The sequence below is a fragment of the Falco rusticolus genome, chromosome 1, assembly GCF_015220075.1.
Source record: "Falco rusticolus isolate bFalRus1 chromosome 1, bFalRus1.pri, whole genome shotgun sequence".
NCBI lineage: Eukaryota > Metazoa > Chordata > Aves > Falconiformes > Falconidae > Falco > Falco rusticolus.
This window is the reverse complement of record NC_051187.1, coordinates 106231067-106249986: the sequence shown is the minus strand read 5'-3', so window position 1 is coordinate 106249986 and position 18920 is coordinate 106231067. Positions and strand designations below refer to the sequence as shown.

Below are 18920 nucleotides of genomic sequence, written 5' to 3'. Positions count from 1 at the left end.
TCAATTAAGATCTAGCTGAATTAATCGACTGGCAGATCAATAAACAGTGCTTACTGAAAAATACAACATTTTTATTATCAGTGAAATCATAATGTCCAAAAATTCATCACGTTTTGTTTGAAACTGGAGATCGACCTCAATCAGTAAGTTACAATTCAGCAACTTCCTCAAACTAATTTTGTCCATAACACCTGACCCTAAAACCAAATATTTGAAACCTAGTCAACAAATATTTCTAAAATGTTAAAATATTTTGAAACATAATCTGAAATACTATGTCTATGCTTTATTTATCAATTCTACTTTTTATTTGAATGATGGCTTTGTTGTAAATTTAAACTGGAAGTCGAAAGTCAATTATTTTTTTTTTGGCTCAGGCATCACGACCAGTAATAATTCTACACTGACACATGATGAATTTTGCCGATAATGCTCACACTGTAAGAAAGATCTGCCTCCCATTCAACTGTGCTGTTTTTTTTAAGACCAGTTGCAAAAAAAAGCCGCATAAACAAAAGTATTTTTAAAAACATGTAAAGAACAAGTCTTTTGAATAGGAAGAACTAATAAATGCAGTTAGGTTTTCCAGTAGAACTTCAAAATATTTTGTATCAACTTCAGAAAATAATTAACTGGAGAGTATTTTTTCTATTTTTAATAGAAAATAATCAGCTGAGTATTGACGTTTATGTGTAATTCTTAAACTAGGATTGTTTTCAAACTTTTTATTCCCATTTAGAACATTTATTATATGATAGCTTAAACTTTTAAAGCATACAAATCCCTTGCTTGATATAGACTGTGGCTTTGTAAATACTCCTTATTTCTTGTAGTTTAATTTCTCGGCATCCTTTCTGTCATGTATGGGATACTGGACCACAGATGGTAAACTGTGTTGTCAGAAAATGTATGAAATTTATACATTTGCTATAAACTTGTATATGCTTTTTAAAAACCTTTGGATTTTATCGTGAAATATGAGAACAATTCTTCACAGAGGCAGGCAATGAAGCTGTACTAGATGGGAAATGCTCTGGCAAATCTTACACAACGATTTTATTACTGAATGTATTCATCACTGTAAACCCACAGATGTAAAATTCTAATGCATTTACCCTGGAGAACTGAAAGCCTGAGACACCCAAAACAGGTGGTTTTATATGACTGTTCTTGCTTGGAAATAGATTTTTGGCCCCAGCGTCCTTGTGTTAAATCCTATTACATGTCTTCAAATGACATGTTTTAACAAAAATTTATGAGTTTATTTTTGGAGATTTTGAAAGTCTGTCAGTCTGCCTCAAATCCTTCATGCCCCCTGAGCATATCCACAAACCTGTTATTTTACATGCAGCAATTGCTTTGAGGAGAACAAACTGTAGCTCAAATCTGTACGGTGTCAATTTTTTTCCTGGATGTCTGGAGATCATTTTAGTTTGCTTCATCCAAAAATAGATCAAAACTTTTAAATACTATTATTCTGCTTAGAAAAGTGGTATCCGTGGTAACTTGAGGACAATACCAGAATTCTGTTACATGCTGAGTGGCAGTCTTGCGCTAAGGCGCTTGACCCTCTCCAAAACTGCTTGTTTGCAGCCAGAGGTGTAACACTGTACACACCCTAGTAGGATCTCTCCCATTCACCGCTCTCCTACATGCTCCAGAAGAAAGTTACTCGAGAACATTCCATCAAGCATTTTGGAAAGTTATTTTGAAACACTTCTCAGACAATATTAACAATACGGGACCCAGAAATAGCTTGCATCCTGGTGACCAGGCAGTTGTAACTTAACACCTTCCATATCAGCCATGTAGAACCCCTTTTGGCAAACGCTGCTGTCAGTGAACAACGCTGTGAATTATGCGATACCAAAAAAGTGTGTGATTTGACTTGCGGCTGCCTCAACAGAGTGGTTTCATACCCTGGAGGGGTGTGTTGGGGGTGTGTGTGTCTCCCCCTTGCTCCAGCCTTTGGAGCGTTTGACCTGCATCCAGCCTGGTCACCTGCGCCCACAGCCTAGGCACAGCTCACATCTCTGTGTGTCAGGAAGCAAAATCAGGGCAACCGTGCACTGATCAAATGGAAGAAAAATTTGTATGCACAAAGATCCAGATTCTTACATGGCATAAACTGGCAGAACTCTTTCGCAGTTAATGGAACTATGCAAATTTAAAACCTGCTAGAAATCTAACTCATAATATTCTGTTAAAAGATGCAAAGCTGACTTTTTCCTTGAGCTCTCTAAACCAGTATTAACAGCAGGGCTAGATCAGTTAACAGCCTGTTAAGTGTTAACACTGGTGTGCCTGGAGGCCACCTTCATCAGCAGTAACATCATCAGCAACAGACTGATTTTAATTAACAAGATACTGTCAGATGTATCTTGCTACTTATGCATGGCAATATCTGCTTCTCACAATGTGAACTTTTGGGATACTGTGCTTTTCCACAAAAATAGATTGTTCATAAAACTGTAGAGTGGTTGTAATATGAACATCATAAATACAACTCACCATGATATTTTTGTGGATGAAGCCTCGTCTATACCTTGCAGGCTTCAGATGTGGGTATTCTTCTGTGCTGGTAACTCTGATATTCCAGACCTTTTTCCAGGCATCGTAAAGTTGAACATGTACTGGATAGACTCCAGAATGGTGTGGAGCCACCGCATAGCCCAAATCAGTTGGAATACCATGTTCCTAAAACATAAAAGAACAATGACTGCTTTCAAAAACTTAAGAAATTTGATGCTTTGGCACTTCTCAAATCCCTTGTTTGTGAGAGCTCAAGAACTGGTCTGAAATGCAAATAGTGGTGATATCAAAATATGCTGATATGTAAAGGAGACGGAAGGCAGCATGGTCAGAAGAAACATAGGATTTTAATAGAAAAGCCTTTTAAATCAATATTTTTATGAGAGTGTAGGGAACAGTGATTAGATATATTTTACATTGATTTTTTCAATCTACATTAAACAGAAAACTTCTTTCAAGTTCTTGCAAGGAATTTGCTCACAAACTAAGAATTCAGAGAGGAAACTACTGGCACATATTCAACAGAATAGGTAGCCTTTGACAGTTACAAACAAAAGTGTGATTTCCACTACATGGGCCCTACACCATTATATGGATTGTTACCCAAATTTCACAGTCACTGCATTTCCTTTCTAGTCCACTTGAAACATAAAAACATATTCAGAAACCAGCTTAACCATTTTAGTGTCATTTTTAAAAAGGAGAAAGATAATCACTTGTAAATTCTGAAGATAATAGGCAGATGTCGTAGACTAACCCCTTTTGTGGTACATCTTCCATTTTTGCAGACTCCTATCATTTATCTTGTTTACATACTGATCTTGCTGGTATTACCTTCTCTTGACATTCAATATATTTTGTTTCCAGTTTCTGGTTTCCAACATACTCTAATAAATTTTGACACCTTTTCTCCTTCCTTTCAGGTAACTTTTCAAAGGAACAGTATATAGCAGATATTTCTTTGATAGTCTGATTAGCAGAATACACTGTCCATAAGATGATGTTGTGTAGCAATGATTTAGGAAAGCTGCCTTTGCTCAACCTTTGAATTTCAAGGTTTTTTTTGGATTGTTTGCGCTTCTATAGTCATCTTCACCCTGTCTTCTAATTATACTTTGTGCACAAAGGTAAGAGTTGGTTGATACTTGAGTCTCTTCCTTTGAGTAAACTAGTTACTAAGGAATATGAAAAACTCTCTAAGTTTTATCGCAAATAAAAATGGGTGTGTGACCTTAGCAAAATCATCCGTCCTCATCTTTTCTGGAGGAGGACTGGACTACTGCAGGAAAGCTAATGACTTGAAAAGCTCAGATGGTCAGGATTCAGTATTAGACCTATCTGTTATAATTTAAATATGACAACTTTACTCCCAGCTCAAAAGAAAGCAAATTCACAAAAAGCAGCATTTGCTTTTGCTCTGGAAAACCATGGGAAATAAGACTTTAAAGATGTGAAGTGTGGAAGGGAAGAAAGCTATTTTTTCCTCAATAAAGGGCTATTTTGAACCCGGTGTAACACCATGTGTAACAGACAGGTATGGTTTAATCACAGCCAAGAACCCTAATTTTTCTATATTTAAAAAAACTGGTGAAATTACTATTTCCTTTTAGCAATTTATGGCACACATAATGGGGCACAAGATTTTACCACCCTGAGGCTGATGCAGCTTTTGGAATACTCATAAGGCTGTAGCATTCCCGGATAAGATCCAAACACCCCATCAGAGACCCCGCTGCACCCTGGGAGTATGTCGTCTGCTGGTTTACAGCTGGGGTGCACTATGTAATCTGGCAAAGTAGCAATGAGTAAGATCTGGCCTATTGGTTTTACTGTGTGGGGAGATAAAGAATGGATATGCCATCAGTTACACAGCTTTACACTATTCAATTCCATGGCAGATATTTCAATTCTTCTTCCTTTTACCTTTCCTACCCCCCTTAGGCATGCATAAACATTAGAAAGAAAAATCTTTACAGAGCATGTAAGCAATTGCATTCTCTAGTGCCCCATTTCATCTCCTTCATTCAGCTACAAACAAATGTCTGATTTTTAAGGGTTTTCCCCTCAAGTTTTACAATATGCAGTAATAAATACGTAATTAAAATCTTTCATTCTAATTATGAGCCTATCATCTTCAATGTATTAGTGTCTCTGTTATTTCTTAGTGACTGTAATTCCCAAGTTGCACATTTCACACACAATATACACATTCAGTTTGGTAATGCATGAGGCATGAGCAATTTCAGCCTCTTTCAAAAAAGCAGGATACTTATCTTTGTTATTAATTTAAATGCTTTAAGCAAATGAAACATAATGAGTAGCTTCACGTCTGTATGTCTATACATAGCTTCAGACATGAAAAACATTTAATATAAGGTATCTGTCAGTATTAAGAGCATTCAAAGTAGTGAAGAAAATGGAAATTCATGAAGTTACTTAAAACAGGGTTGAATATGAATGACTCTAACAACACACCTTAATGGTTACATACTGTAGACTAATCCCAGAGGATGTCTTAGGCCACAATGGAACTACAAGAACTTAATCTAATTTCCAGTGGAGCTTGCAACAGTACACAGATTCATAGAAAAACGGGAACTTTGGGCACTTGATTTTTAAATTTTCATCATTCTCATTTCTACTGAAATGCTTTCTTGAAAGGAAACATTAAAATTGAGCTGGCCTGTACCCAGTACAACTACAGTTTACTGTAAACCTGGTAAAATCTTTGGTTGAAAGAATGCATACATCTTACTTAAAAGCAAAGTTTTCAAATACAAATTTTAATTGCTTGATATTCTAGGTCTATCTCCTCTTCCTCCAGTCACTGACACATGGCTATAAGTGCACACTTTTCTGTTCTGGTATTGCAAATTCTGCTGCTCTTTCAAGTAACTAAATCATTACCTTCCAGCTGAAGAGCAACCAGTGTATTTTGCAAAGGGAGAAGTAAAACTAGGCTGTTGGAAGAGTAGATGTATTTATTTCAGCAAACAAGTAACGTTTGCTGAGATATTCTGATATAACACTTCTTTATGTCTTTGCATTGCACCATTTCTTCAGACAAATAATACATATCATTGCATGAAATTAACTGTAGAGAAAAGGTAATCCTGTTTCTCTAGTATCCTCAGACCTAAAAATCTGGTTTTGTTCTTCTTACATTCTCACCAAAACATTTTTTTTCAGAGTTTTACTGTGAATAAATAATTAGTAAAGGCAATACTTTTCAAAACAAGTTTTTGTAATGCTGATCCAAAAGGAATATAGAAGATGTTAATAGGTATCACTGCAGAAAACCCTTTCGAAAATGTGGTATGATTAGTTAATCCTAACATGCAGTGTTTTCATAAAGTCATTTGACACGTTTTGACAGAGTATTTATTCTTTCAGTAAACTGGGTTTTTCCTATTCTAAACAATAGGTTATTTAGAAAAAAAATTATGTAGAAAAATATTGAAATAGAAGAATTTTTATCTATATTGACTTTTGAAGATAGGAACATATTTATTCCTCATTCTGAAAGAATTTTCCATTCAGCATTTTTCATAAAGTAATAAAATAAATTAACATTTAATGGAGAAGGAAATACAAAATTCAGAGAAACAAAATGTTCATAGCACAAACCAGCATGATTGCAAAAAGCACTTTTTCATAACTTTTTTTTTTTTCCCAAATCATTGAGATGAAAACAAATTCCACAAGGACTGATTTTCCAACAAAATAAGAGTAATGGTTTTTGAATGCCTAAATTAAATATAAAATGTAAAAATTTAACTCACTAAGGCAAATTTTTTGTTGAGGATCATCTGCTCCACCAGTGACGACTCATTGTGGAAGAGATGAGGCTGCATGTGGCTCCACATATGGGGAAACCACCAAAACTCATCCACGGACCTCAACAGCAGGTCATCACCCTCATCTTCCTCCTCAGTGCCTGGGGAAAAAAAAAAAGTATCTTTGAAGTAAAGCCTCTACTTTTATTATATTCTTACAAATGTTTGCAAATATAAGAAAGAAACTGGCATGATAAAATGTGACCATTAAAAAGCAGTGAGGATTTTAAATGTGTCCAAGTCCATATTCCTTTTCCTGAAGTAATTACAGCCAAGTAAAAGCCCTAGTGCCCTGTTTTCACCGCATCTCGATTGCGTGCTACAGCACTGTCCTCACGTGCATGTGCTGTATCAGTAATGTCAGTAGCTGAGGGATGGCATCGGATAAATGGTATATGAGACAGTTCAATACAGAGTGTGAATGAAAATGCTAGCAACTCTCTTCTAGTATTTCTTATCCAAACTAAATTCACTCCCCAATCACACTTATCTTCTTTTTGTTACATCTGACACGTGGAAGTATTTTTTCCAGTGGCCTTTTCAAATTATAATGCAGAATACAACTATTTGCTCTTCCCCACTCATTCCTACCTCTCCAATCGGGGCTTATTCCAGACTTCCCAGGAATCTGTGTCTTTGAAGGGACTTACAGGGTGGCTGGAGCTCCCAGCATTAATCCCCAAGCTCCGAGCTCAGCTTTCCCAATGCTCTCCCGCCTGCCCCTGAGGATGCAGTGCAGGGATAAGGCCCCACTGCCATCCCTAAGCACAGCCCCAGTGAAGCGGGATCACTGGGGCCCTGCTGCTCTCCCCACCTCCTACCTACAGCAGCGCATCGGGCAGCGGTGGGGCCTCTCCTGCACCCCCGAGCTGGCCAGCCTGGTGCTGGTGGGTCCCCAGGCTGTGAGAAGCATGGGCCAGGATAGCCCCGGCTCCCTGGGGCAGGCAGCAGGCCCACTGGCCCCCAGCACCCCAGCAGTTGTTCTGGTGGTCCAAGGGCCACGGCAAGCCGCTCTCGGCACTGGGGCCCTGCCGCAGCTCTGCTAGCTCCTCGCCGAGGGTCAGCCTGGGTGCCTGGCAGCCCCGTGGGGACGGGAGGTGTCAGGGTCTCGCTAGCTGGTACAGCAGGCCGCTCCCCCTCCCCCTCGCCCTCAAGCCCAACCATTTATCCTAGTCCCAGGGCACTTCTAATGACAGGCTAGCTCTGTCAAAGGCCGCCAAATGTCAATAAGCCTTTCACAGGCCGCCATATAAAGATCGTACGAGCTGAACTCTGACAGCCCGTAGCTTAACACATCTCCATGGCCCACCTGCTTCCTTCCTTTCAGATCATTCCTACTCCCGCCACCAATACAACTTGACAAATCCTTTCTCTCTCTCATCATTCTGTAACATCTATTTTTCTTTTTCAGTCTTCCAGCCAAACATTTGGCTCCGATGCTCTCTGCATCTGCACAGTCATACTCTCACTAACCCTATGTGCCTTTTGCTTTTTCCCCTTTCCTTCAGCAAACTTTGCCTGACATACCGTCACTGTTGCAATTATATTCCTCATTACCTCTGAGGGAACTATAGCAGGGAATGAAAAATGTGGGCAGACATCGGTAACGATGTGTCAATATTTGTAGGATCATTAGACTTCAGGACTCCATCTGAGTCCACAGGGCACTGTGTGATGCTCACATGCTACCAAAGAAAGCGCCAGGAGCACCTGAAGGTCGTGCGATAGCCAGATCGGGGAGAAGAAACCACACCAAGAAAGGGAGAAACCCACAGCGAGGGATGGGTTGTCACACACACAGGCTCAACTCATTGAGTCTACAGCCAGTAACTGGGTTGGTTTGTACTACAAACATGCAATACCTTTGCTAAATCCTACTCATCCCAAACCAGGAAACCCATGTGCGTGTCCCCCTCCAAAGCATCTGAACTGTCAAGTGAGGCAAAAGACATGGTCTGAAAAGTACCTCTGCCTGCTGAGACACTGGTGACAAACCAGCCAGTTGGGACCATGTTGCTGGCAAAAGAAAGGGGAAGAAGGAATGGGAACAGAAGGAGGAAGGGATGTCCTGAATGTAAAAAAATTAAGGCACCTCTAGTCTCTCTGAACTGTGCAGGTGACACTGGGATTGCAGAGGTGAAACCTGGACATGTACCAAGCCTAGCTGAAGTCTGCTGAGCCCAAGAGAGACCTGTGGAGGGACTGTACAGCCCCAGCCGCTTTCTTCTGCAGCTGTTCAGCTCTAAATAACAGATTTCTTTCCTTGCCTCTTCTCTTCTTAATATAAGTAATACTGACCAAGGTGCACAACCAAGCACAGGAAAAGTTATGCTTATCCCTCTGCTATGTAATTTCCACAACTGTCGAGCATACTCAAGCTCTGTATATCCTTCTCTGGTTTTGAATAACTCCTTTGGTTCCTAGTCTCAGCTAATATGTCACTTCACTTCCCTCCTTCCATATTAACATCCTTCAACTATGACACTATCTTGTGCTATCTTTTGTCTCTCTTCCAGGCTCTGCTGTTGTCCTATTTTGCACCTGTGTCTTTTTTTCCCTGTTTGACAGTGGAGAGCACCTTCTTTCTTCTACATCACATCCTATTTAATAGCTTATCTTTTATGTCTCCCTTTTTCCACAGCAGTTGAAGTATAAAATTATTTTAATGGGTAATATATTACTGTATCTCTACAGTAGAGATTAAAGTATCCAAAAGGATAAACTGTAGTAGCTCAACAGATCTCTCCGTGAAGTCAACGGGAAATTTCATTTGATCGGTGGAATTTACCACTCAACAACAGGATGAAAGGAACTGCATTTCAATGCAAGGGAAGAAGAATTCAGTATGTTCTACACCTGCACCTAATGCAGGCATCACAGCTTACTAGAACGACAGGTGTCTCATCCCAGATGCTCCTGCTCACTTAAAATCACCACCTAAATTCTGTGTGCTCAGGAAATGGATGCAGAGAAAAATCCAGCTCACCTATTCTATCTGCCTCCCTCTCACTGTTTCCTGGGAGAGGTTCTGTAGTGAGCATCTGAGCTAGCTCAAATTGAATGAAATTATAAAGCAATGGTAAGAGATGTGTTTATCCCACCCTCAGGACGGATGTTACTGTTATCCAATGACACACATGTAATGTGTAGAACCCCTACACAAAGCTGTCAACCCAAGCTTGAAATGCTTCTTGCAAGCTCTCCTCCTGGCCCTGTGACTCTTGGGCTTCTGCATGTCCCAGCTTGCAGGAGGAGGAGGAACATTCCTCTTTTTCAGGACACTTCATATATGGTCTGACAGTACACTTCTCTGGAGGGCTTAGTCTCTCCCTTAGAAACTACAGCCTGGCTCTCCTACTTCCACATCATTGCTCTATTTATTGGACTATTATGCAAAGAATGAGCACCTTTTTTCTTTTCTTTTTGTTTTAAAAGAGAAATGCTGCTGCAAAAAGATGTTACAGACTCTACCTATGTGGTTATTTCCAGACAGACTACAGTTCAAACAAAAGGTTAATCAAGTATAATAACTTTAGGAGAAAAATTTGATTTGCAAATTGCAGAAATGCATGTCCCAAAGCAATCTGGAAGAAGGAACAATTTGAATTTTTAGTTATCCTGTTACGAAGGAAACTCTTTTCTCTACTCAGACCCTCAAGTCTACTTTCCTACTTCCCTCATATTTACAAAAAACACCATCACAATGAAATTGATTTTAGTATTTCATTCTTACCTGTGTGATAAAACTTCCCTGAAAATCCCAGGTTGAAAGTAAAATTTGTAATCTGAGCTCTCAAAAGATTCTGAGTGTCAAGCAGGGCCTGAAAAAAAACACAACCCACCATATAAACATATCTGCAGAACACACACCTGACACAGAAATGTAATATAACTATATATATATATATTTACAAGTACACATCTTTTCAATTGGTTTTGCTATTTAAAAACAGCTCTCTATATATGACAAACAAGTAACAGGTATTTCCATTACCATATAAAGATTAAAGACAGCATGCAAACTCCATCATTTTCCTTATAAAGGTGCCCAGCTGTTAAATACTGTTTTACCCCCTGAACCATGGGATAGGAAAACAAAGGCACGGACCAGACAAAAGACCTTCCACTGATTGATTACTCAGTAAACCTGGGACACAGCCAGGAATGAAATTCAGATCTCTTGTGCTCCATTTTCTCGGGTGAACAGCATCTATTAGAATTATGTTTCTCTAGATCTGGTCAAGTACATACATAGCATTTAAGTCATGTTTCAAAACTACTGGCAATGAAAAAAACCCCACACCCAGAAAGACCAAAAGAAGCTAGATGAAGCCTATTCTACATCAAAGAACTTAATCCTAAATTCACCCAAGTTCTGACTCATTTCTCAGACAGTTAGCATACTGGCTGTCAGCATACATGTACTTGCACTAAATTAGTACAAACAAAAAAATAGCATGTAGGAAGAAAGAGGAAAGCTATTATTCATCAGATACAGCTTCACTCTGATTTCAGTCTGGTCTTCTTGATTTGTTGCTCTCAAGATTTACATATTATTTGCAGGAGTTATCTCCCAAGCTCTTACTCTCTGCTGCTATTTGCTCCCTCCGTTTTCCAGGTGTAACAAAGAAACCTAGCTCTTCAACGCAAAATAAAACTTTGCAAGGCAAGAACAAAACAAAAGAGCAAAAAGACTCCTCTAAAATGAGACTTTGATTGCACATTTCTCCAAATAGCCTGCCTTTAACTGAGCACTTGATAGTTGGTAATTTATGAACACATTGGACTCTTTGGAGATTTGTGATGCTGCACACAACACAGCAGAAGCGTACGGCCGGCTACAGCACGCACACACATGTGCACTCTTGGAGACAGGCACTCATGCAGTAGCTTTGAATGTAAGGGAAGTATTTATATGTCAAAGGTGATAAAAGAATTTTCAAAGTCAACATATGTTATAGCACAATGATTTAAAAAAAGTAATTAAAAGCATTACTATTGTCAGAAATGAGTAACTACGCATGTTATGAAAGGGGAATGTATTTAAAAGCACAAAAAGATTAAAGTAACTGGAGATCTTCAAAGATTTAAAGGTCTAGTAGGCTCCCTACTCTTGAAATTCAATGACAATTTGGTGCCCTGCAAAACATGAGCCAGTAATTTTAATAACAGTTTCTTTGAACATTTTCTTTATACAAGTGATTTGTCTACAATTATTTTTTTAAACGGAACACCAATGACCATAAAATGTTAGCACAGAAGTTGAGCCCTGCTTTAGACACAGGCATAACATGGGCGAGTTACACGTGTCCTTACAACATGACCCATTTTACAGAAGGAGGCGATACCCGCCTTATCAGAGAAACTTTTGGGGGTACGAGCTCTTCTTCAGCTCTTTTCCAGGGCTCATCTCTATCGGTTCTAATAACAGTACGAACTCCAGCCACAAGCTCTGTCAAGCTCATTTCCTTACACTATCAAACCTACACCAGCACAGTGACAAAAGGCAAAGGGTGCCAGCAGCAGGGGCTCCCCCCTGCGCGCCAGCCTGGAGAGGCCATGGCAGCAGGCCCAGTGGAGCTCCCGTTCCCGGTGAGGGGTGGCCATGGGCCATGGCCACAGCCCCTGCCCCGTGCCGGCCTGTCCCAGCACTCCCTTTCCAGAGCCCAGCATTCCGCCCTGGCCCTGCGGGAGCACAGCCGCTCTCCACTCTTCCGCCACCCGGCCTGGGAGGGTCGGTCAGCTCGCCAAGCTCGGCGCTCTGGCCGGCCCGGGAAGCTGGTACCGGAGGGAGCTCATGGGCAGCGGCAGTACACTCAGTTGTCCCCATCCCGGTGGGGTGCAAATTTGAGTTTTGCTGACATGGCTGACAAAACCCGGATCGTTTCAATTTAGAATCATCAGCAGTACTTGCCACCTTCACCACATCGGCAGAGCAGAACATTATGCCTAAGTGGATTCATTCAACATATATGAATCACAAAACTACATCTATGAAAGCACCGTCACTTTTCTGCCTCCTATTAAGGTCCTCTCAGATCTGGAAGTAACTTGCCTCTCCCACTGTCTTCTCCTGCAGCGTAGCTCCAGCAACAACAGTGCAGGCGTTTCAAAGAACAGTACGAGTAAGGTGAAGATCATCTTCTTTCACGAAAGCCTGAAAAATGTCGTGTGAACAAGGGACTTTCTAAAGGGATGAGTAAAATACAGCACAGAATGGAGATAATTGAAAACAAGCTCAGGACTTCTGAAGTGGAGTATTAAGACAGAAAAATCTTGCAACACTGTAATGAGGGCTTTTGCACAGGCTGAGTGCAAAGATCGCTGAAGAGACTTCTTATTCTAATGAAAGGGAGCAAATCTGCTGAGGATTTATTATGAAAACCATCCTTGAGCTGCTAGGAACCTATTCAATGAAATAACTTTATCTTTGCATGGTTAAAAATGTAGGAGGCAAATGATATGGCTATACACTTTTTATGCCTGTCGAATGAAAGAGATGTGAGTGCAGCTTGACAGCGAGGCGGCATGAATGGGCTGCGCAGCTCTTCCCCACCAGAGCAGAACTGTGAGCATTTTTTGAGCTGAAGGTCTTACTCTGTACCTTTTTAACATCTTCTCAGCTTTTCAGCTCCAGTCTAATCTCAGCATGATGGATAAACACAATGGGAAAAATGAAGAGCAGCTGGAAATGCCAGAGAAATACAACCTGGCAGGAGATCTTTGCTGCACCCCCCTGGCCTACTGCAGCCACAGGGCTGATGGGAGAGCCGCAAACCCAGGACTGCAAATGGGAGGAGGGTAGCAAGAAGCCCATGGCATTTCTATGATAATGCAACACAGAGTTTATTCTTTGCTGGGAATTAATTTTGCTAGTATAGTTACCACCTTCTCACCTCAATGACTGCCTGGTAGTGGCATTTTATTTAGGCCAGCAGTCACAATAACACACTCCAAGTAACAGGAAACTAAAGGAAATTGGAAGTTCACTTTCTACAGAAAGAACTTTGAAAGCTATGCCATTGGTTTTGGTTTGTTGTTTTTTTTTCCTACATTACTCTCATAAAAATCAACAGGAGATTTTCTGTGAAAGCCTTGTGGTGTTCAAAAATGTATCAGATAATACCAAGGGCGCACCTGCTCACCTGCTCTGTCTGCAGCGAGGGAGGGCACAGACCTGCTGTGAACCACTTCTTGTACAGACAAGCTGAGATAACATTTGAGTTGTCATGCCTATGATTATTTTCTGGGTGACTTGACATTTTACTCATCTTTCAGGTTCTAAAAACAAAATGTTAAAACTCATGAAAAATATATAGTAGCAGATGGCAGGGCCTATTACTGTGAGCTTCTATCAGAAAGAGAGAAAAGCAGGAGGACGAAAAACCTGAAATTTCATTTCTAAATGCTGTTTTATATGCTGAAGGTAAGCTGGTGATATTTTCTGTATATTTTATGACTGGTTTATGAACAGTCCCTCTGGATATCTGTGTGAGATGTTACACTAGTACTGAAGATTATCTTTAAAAAACTGTCCAGTTTAGAATGCAACATATGATGAAAGACCCCCTTCTTCACCAAAAGTCTAAAAAAATCTCAGAAAAAGGCCCTGTTACAATCCAAGGAATAGACAAAAGTTATCCCGACAGCAAAACAACACAGCTCTTTCAATCCTTGCATCTGACAAGTTTATAGCATAACAAAGGAATATAAGAAATCAGGTATGTTGTAAATAAAGCCAGATTCTCAGATTAATCAGCACCATCCCATTGACGTTATTTCTATTTAATTTCTGATGAAACACCTCGGCAAACATAACCTGCTGTAATTGCCACTGGGATCTCAACTAACTGAGAATTTAGGAGAAAATGGACTCTAAGATCATAAACGGAACACAAGGAACCATGAGAGTTATTCTTCAATTGAAATATCTGTGCAATGGAAATGTATGAAAATTCCTGCCTTTGTATAGATGGCCTCTTTCTTTCTCAACAACCGTAATGTTTAGCTCTTTTAATCAATTTTCATTCAGAAATATCAACTTTGTTTACAAAGCAAGCAGTTTTATTCGATTTTTCTCACCTTACATATGGGACAGAGGCACAGACAGATGACACAGGCTGTCAAAAGCTCCTGCTCAAGTAAATCAGCAGTAGAGCCAAGGATAAAACTCGTCTCGCCAGACTTGCTTCCCATTTCCATCTCCAGGAAACCACCCTGCATCCCATCCTCCAATATTTCTTTATATGATTTCATTTTATAGTCTGTCACAGAGAAGTCACAAGTGTCAGCCTGTCTTCAGTAGACAGAATGAAGAAATAGCAATTTCTTCAGCACCAACAAAAACATTCAGGCCCAAACACCTTGGCTGATGAAACAAAGAATTCAAGAATGTTTTGTTGAACTCTGCTTCACTGAAGAGGAACTATGACTTCTTTCTGTAGTCATGCCAGCATAGCTACGACTGTTTTCCTACTGAAAGGCTGCTGAAGAACTTAGCCACTTTAAAAGCGGAATAGCTCAAAATGCTGTTAATTTTACTTGTAATCACACGAATTTTAACTAGATGGGCAAGCACACAGACATAGCCTCACAATGCTGGAGCAATAGTATATTGAACTTCCAATCAGTGCATGCTTTCATGTCTGTAACAAAAGCAAGGCCAGCTTCGTAATTTTCCAAAAAGGCTACCTCCTCCTCCTTTTTTTGGGAAGCAGATCACATCTCTCAACTCTTGCTTTACTATTTCGTGTCTAACAATGCTATCAAAGGAGCCATTACATTAGGAATTACTTTGCTTTTGAGGAAAACATCTAATGCTGTACTGGCTCTTTAATAAAGGCACATACCTTCTGAAAAGGTAAAAGAAATTAATAGAAAGTGTAATGTGAAAGCACACAAAGCCCCTTTATGGGAGTTTGTACGCAGAAGTAGCTTTAATTTTCTGTATGTTATTTCCTCCTTGGTTTAACCCCTGCAAAAGAGGGAAGAAACAGAACTAAAGCCAAGTTTTTTGAGGAACGTAACACACATGTGACTGAAGTTTGCATTTATGACACATATAAAAATTATGATTTTGAGAGCATTGTGTTGCTCTTCAGAGTTCAACAAACAGTCTTTAAAATTTCCCAGATATATTTTGAGATTTGCTTTATCAGGTTTTATATACCAGTCCCTAAACTTAAAGGCTCCAGTGAAGTGTCCCACATCAGAGCCAGTATGTGGCACAGAGGAGAGGCCAGGCCAAGCAGCCGTGCCTACTTATCAGTCCCCAGGTTTATCCCGGCACTGCTGAGGGGGATGGCAGAAAGGCAGGAGCAGGGACACGCTGACTCGGGAAGGGAGAGGGAAGGGGAGGGATCCACAACAAATGGTGTAGCAGCAGTGCAGCAGGGCCCGAAAGTGAGAAATGCTGAGACCGTGATGGCAGGTGGTCAAGAAACTGTGGCAGCGATGAGGGATGGGAAGGCAGTCGCCAAGAATTTGGGGTGTTTGGAGGCAGCAAGAGGCAGCATGGCAAGAAGCATGGAAGACAGTCTCCACGAAGGTCCGTCCCAAATGGCTGGGAATCATTATTCTATTAAACTATTTTGCTACTGAGGAAAAATGTTTCCCTCATGATAAATTATGTATTTTGGAACATCATTAAAATTCAACGTCTATTCTTTCTGGATTTCCAAGATTAGCATTTTGACACCCATTACCATAAACATTTAATCTATGCAGGAGAATGAATAATTGCTTTGGGCATACTGGGTGTATCTGAAAAAATATTCTGAATATCCTTCAGACAAAAGGAAAGGAATACTTAAAATTTTTTTTTTGACTGTACTCTCCTAACAGATCTGACACTACGGGAGAGGGCAAGAGAAAAAAACAAAGAAAATCCTCGGCTTTTCCTGCCAAGTGTTTAGCTGGCAGAGACCATAAATTATAAATAGACCCTAAACTGTGTTCTACAGTTTGGTGGAAGCGAGATGTCCAAGAGGACACAAGCCAGCATAAATAGAAAGACATGAAACAGGGCTGGAAAAGCTAAACTGCTGACGGTACATATATTCAAGTTTATGAAATATCAGATTCCACATGAGCTGAAGACAACAATTCCTGTTACTTTGTACAACAAAATTAAAATGGGGCAGAGGATGAAACTTAAGTTTAAGATACAGTAGCTTCAAGAAACTAATTATTCTTTCAGTTAAAACCATGGATTTTGATAAGTCTACCAAGTCCTTCAAAAGATGTAACAGTTACAACAGTACCACATGCCAGTAGGATGCCTATTTACAAAGGGCCATGTAGCATGGTAGAATTTAAAACAGAAAATGTGCGCAGAAATTCCCTGGAGACAAAACGAAGTACCTGGTTTCAGTGACTTGGTATTTACTGTACTTTACTGACAGCTAGGTTCTACCTGCAGCAATTGTATTTTGAAATTATCAGACAGAGATGCCTTGGAGCCTTTAATGTGCAGGACAGGCAAAGCTCCCACTGATTGCTTGGGTTGATCTGGACTGTTTGCCAGATCCATTTACCCGAGTATCCTACCTGACCTCCTATAATATCAGGGTCTATGCTCACCAGCTGAAGAAGTCAGCGTGAGCCTTTCCAATAAATTCAATAAGCACCATTAACTAGGTAATGCAGCTTCTCTTCAAAGTGTCAGTAAGATGAGATATCAGGCTGGAGCCCAATTACGTGTATCTTATATTGGACACTGAAAAACTAAGACACACCGGACCTGATTTAAAAAAAACCCTCAGGTGCCACAACTTTATTTTATGTGCACAGTCTCCGCAACTAGGTATCTGAATTCAAGGTCTACTAAAGGATACTACAAATATATGTAGCCACTTTGGAAAACATTGTCTCAAATGATTTCATTCGAAAGTTTTTTTCATCAGAACACACAGTTTTAATGTCACTGGGCCTTCCTTTGTAGGTATTTTTAATATCACACACAATAATGACCTTGATGGCGGTCCAAATATAAATTTTCGAGTAATTAGGCTCTTTCATCTAGGTAAATCATTTGTACAACCAAGAGATTTAAGAAATATTTCTAACTTCCTTCACCAGCTTCTTACTTCTCGGAGGTTGAGATAGCGGCTAATGAGAATAAGCCAATTATGGCAAGGTAAGTTAAAGGATTTAAATGCTTGGTGTCAATACTTTTTAATAAGGTAAAGTAATTAGCATGCTGTTTTCAGGATTCCATATGAAATTCTATGTTATTAGTTCTTGATTAAACTATACTTTGATGAAAGAGGTTACTGTTACTAAACAGCTAAATGATCTCATTATTCTGTAGTTAACAGAAATAAAGTCCTGCATTTCCTTTAATTAAAGGTCAAACACCACCCCCCTTCCTCCCCCCCCCCCCCCCCGGGCCAACTGAAATAGAACTAATAAACACCCAACTGCTGCATATGATCTTTTCCCCTGGATTTTGGTCAGACAGGATTCAATAGAAAACTTTTTGGGTCTTGCATTTTTGTCTAACACTTTGTCTGTTTATGAAACACCAAGTACGAAGAGGTTAAGTTCTCAGAGCATAACAGAACTCAAAGTACAACCAAAAGTGACGTCTAAAATGCATTTAAAATCTCTTCATGTTTATCCAGTTAAGTTCTTGTGATCTGGTGACTGTTAATAAGCCAGTACAGTGGGAAGCCAAGGTTTGTTAGTCACAACGTGAGAATTCAGGTGGGTGCGCTGCAAAGCCACGCACACCCCTCGCCCAGCTGCCTCGGCGCCAAGCATGACCAGCCATCTCTTGGGGTGATGGAGCAGTCCAGACCCTGTTCCAGGTCACTTCTGGGCTGCTTTGCTCTGCCTGCTTCGTCTGCCTTGCCTCTGTTGCATCCCATTAGCAGTAGATAAACTGTAAGAGCTGCTCACCAATCCATGCTGACATTTGTCTATCTACCAGTAAGTGTTCGGCCTCAAAAACTCAGGTTCAAATAACAACCTCGGATACAAAGTATTTATACCTCTGCATCCCCTCATCAGACAACCCACGCTTCTACAGCTTCAGGTCTTGTTTGGTAGGACGCACAATACTTTGTCATAAAATTTAAAAGGATGGCACAGCTCTTCAGTCTAACGGTGCATATATTTTATAGTCACCCAGCTCAGAAAGAACAGAGGTTATTATCCAAGCTCCTAGTAGCACATTCATTATGAACAGCACGTTTGCTTCTTAACGCCTCCTCACACGCCAGCTGCAGCTTTAGCTTTCTCCGCAGCCAACATGCACAGCAAGCAGCTTGGCTGGAGGACAAGGGCTACTCCCCATTAGGTCCCCAAAGCACCTCCTTCCCGCTCTGCCCCACGCAGCCTGTCTAGATGAAAAAGGGACAGTACGTGCTATCGCTGGCTCCAAGGCACAGCACGTGGATCAGCCAGGGGCAGCTCGCAGTGAAGGATAAATGCAGAGCTCGCTCTGAAACCTCTGCTTCAGTGCAGGCATGGCTTTTGTGTACAGGCCTTGCCCCATGCTGAACTCCAGGATGCCAGCAGGAATTCTACAGCCTTTGAGAACAGCGCGTT

General features: G+C 40.4%; 1 protein-coding gene across 1 annotated transcript in view; it reads right to left on the bottom strand.

Moving 5' to 3' along the window:
- LOC119151003 (bifunctional heparan sulfate N-deacetylase/N-sulfotransferase 3) overlaps positions 1-18920 on the bottom strand; it is a 69972-nt gene that overhangs the window by 29872 nt on the left and 21180 nt on the right. Inside the window, exons 3-5 of the mRNA XM_037394273.1 lie at positions 10102-10189; positions 6315-6469; positions 2512-2697 (exon numbers count right to left, since the gene is read on the bottom strand). Coding sequence (XP_037250170.1) covers positions 2512-2697; positions 6315-6469; positions 10102-10189 — 429 coding nt within the window. The remainder of the gene's footprint in view (positions 1-2511; positions 2698-6314; positions 6470-10101; positions 10190-18920) is intronic.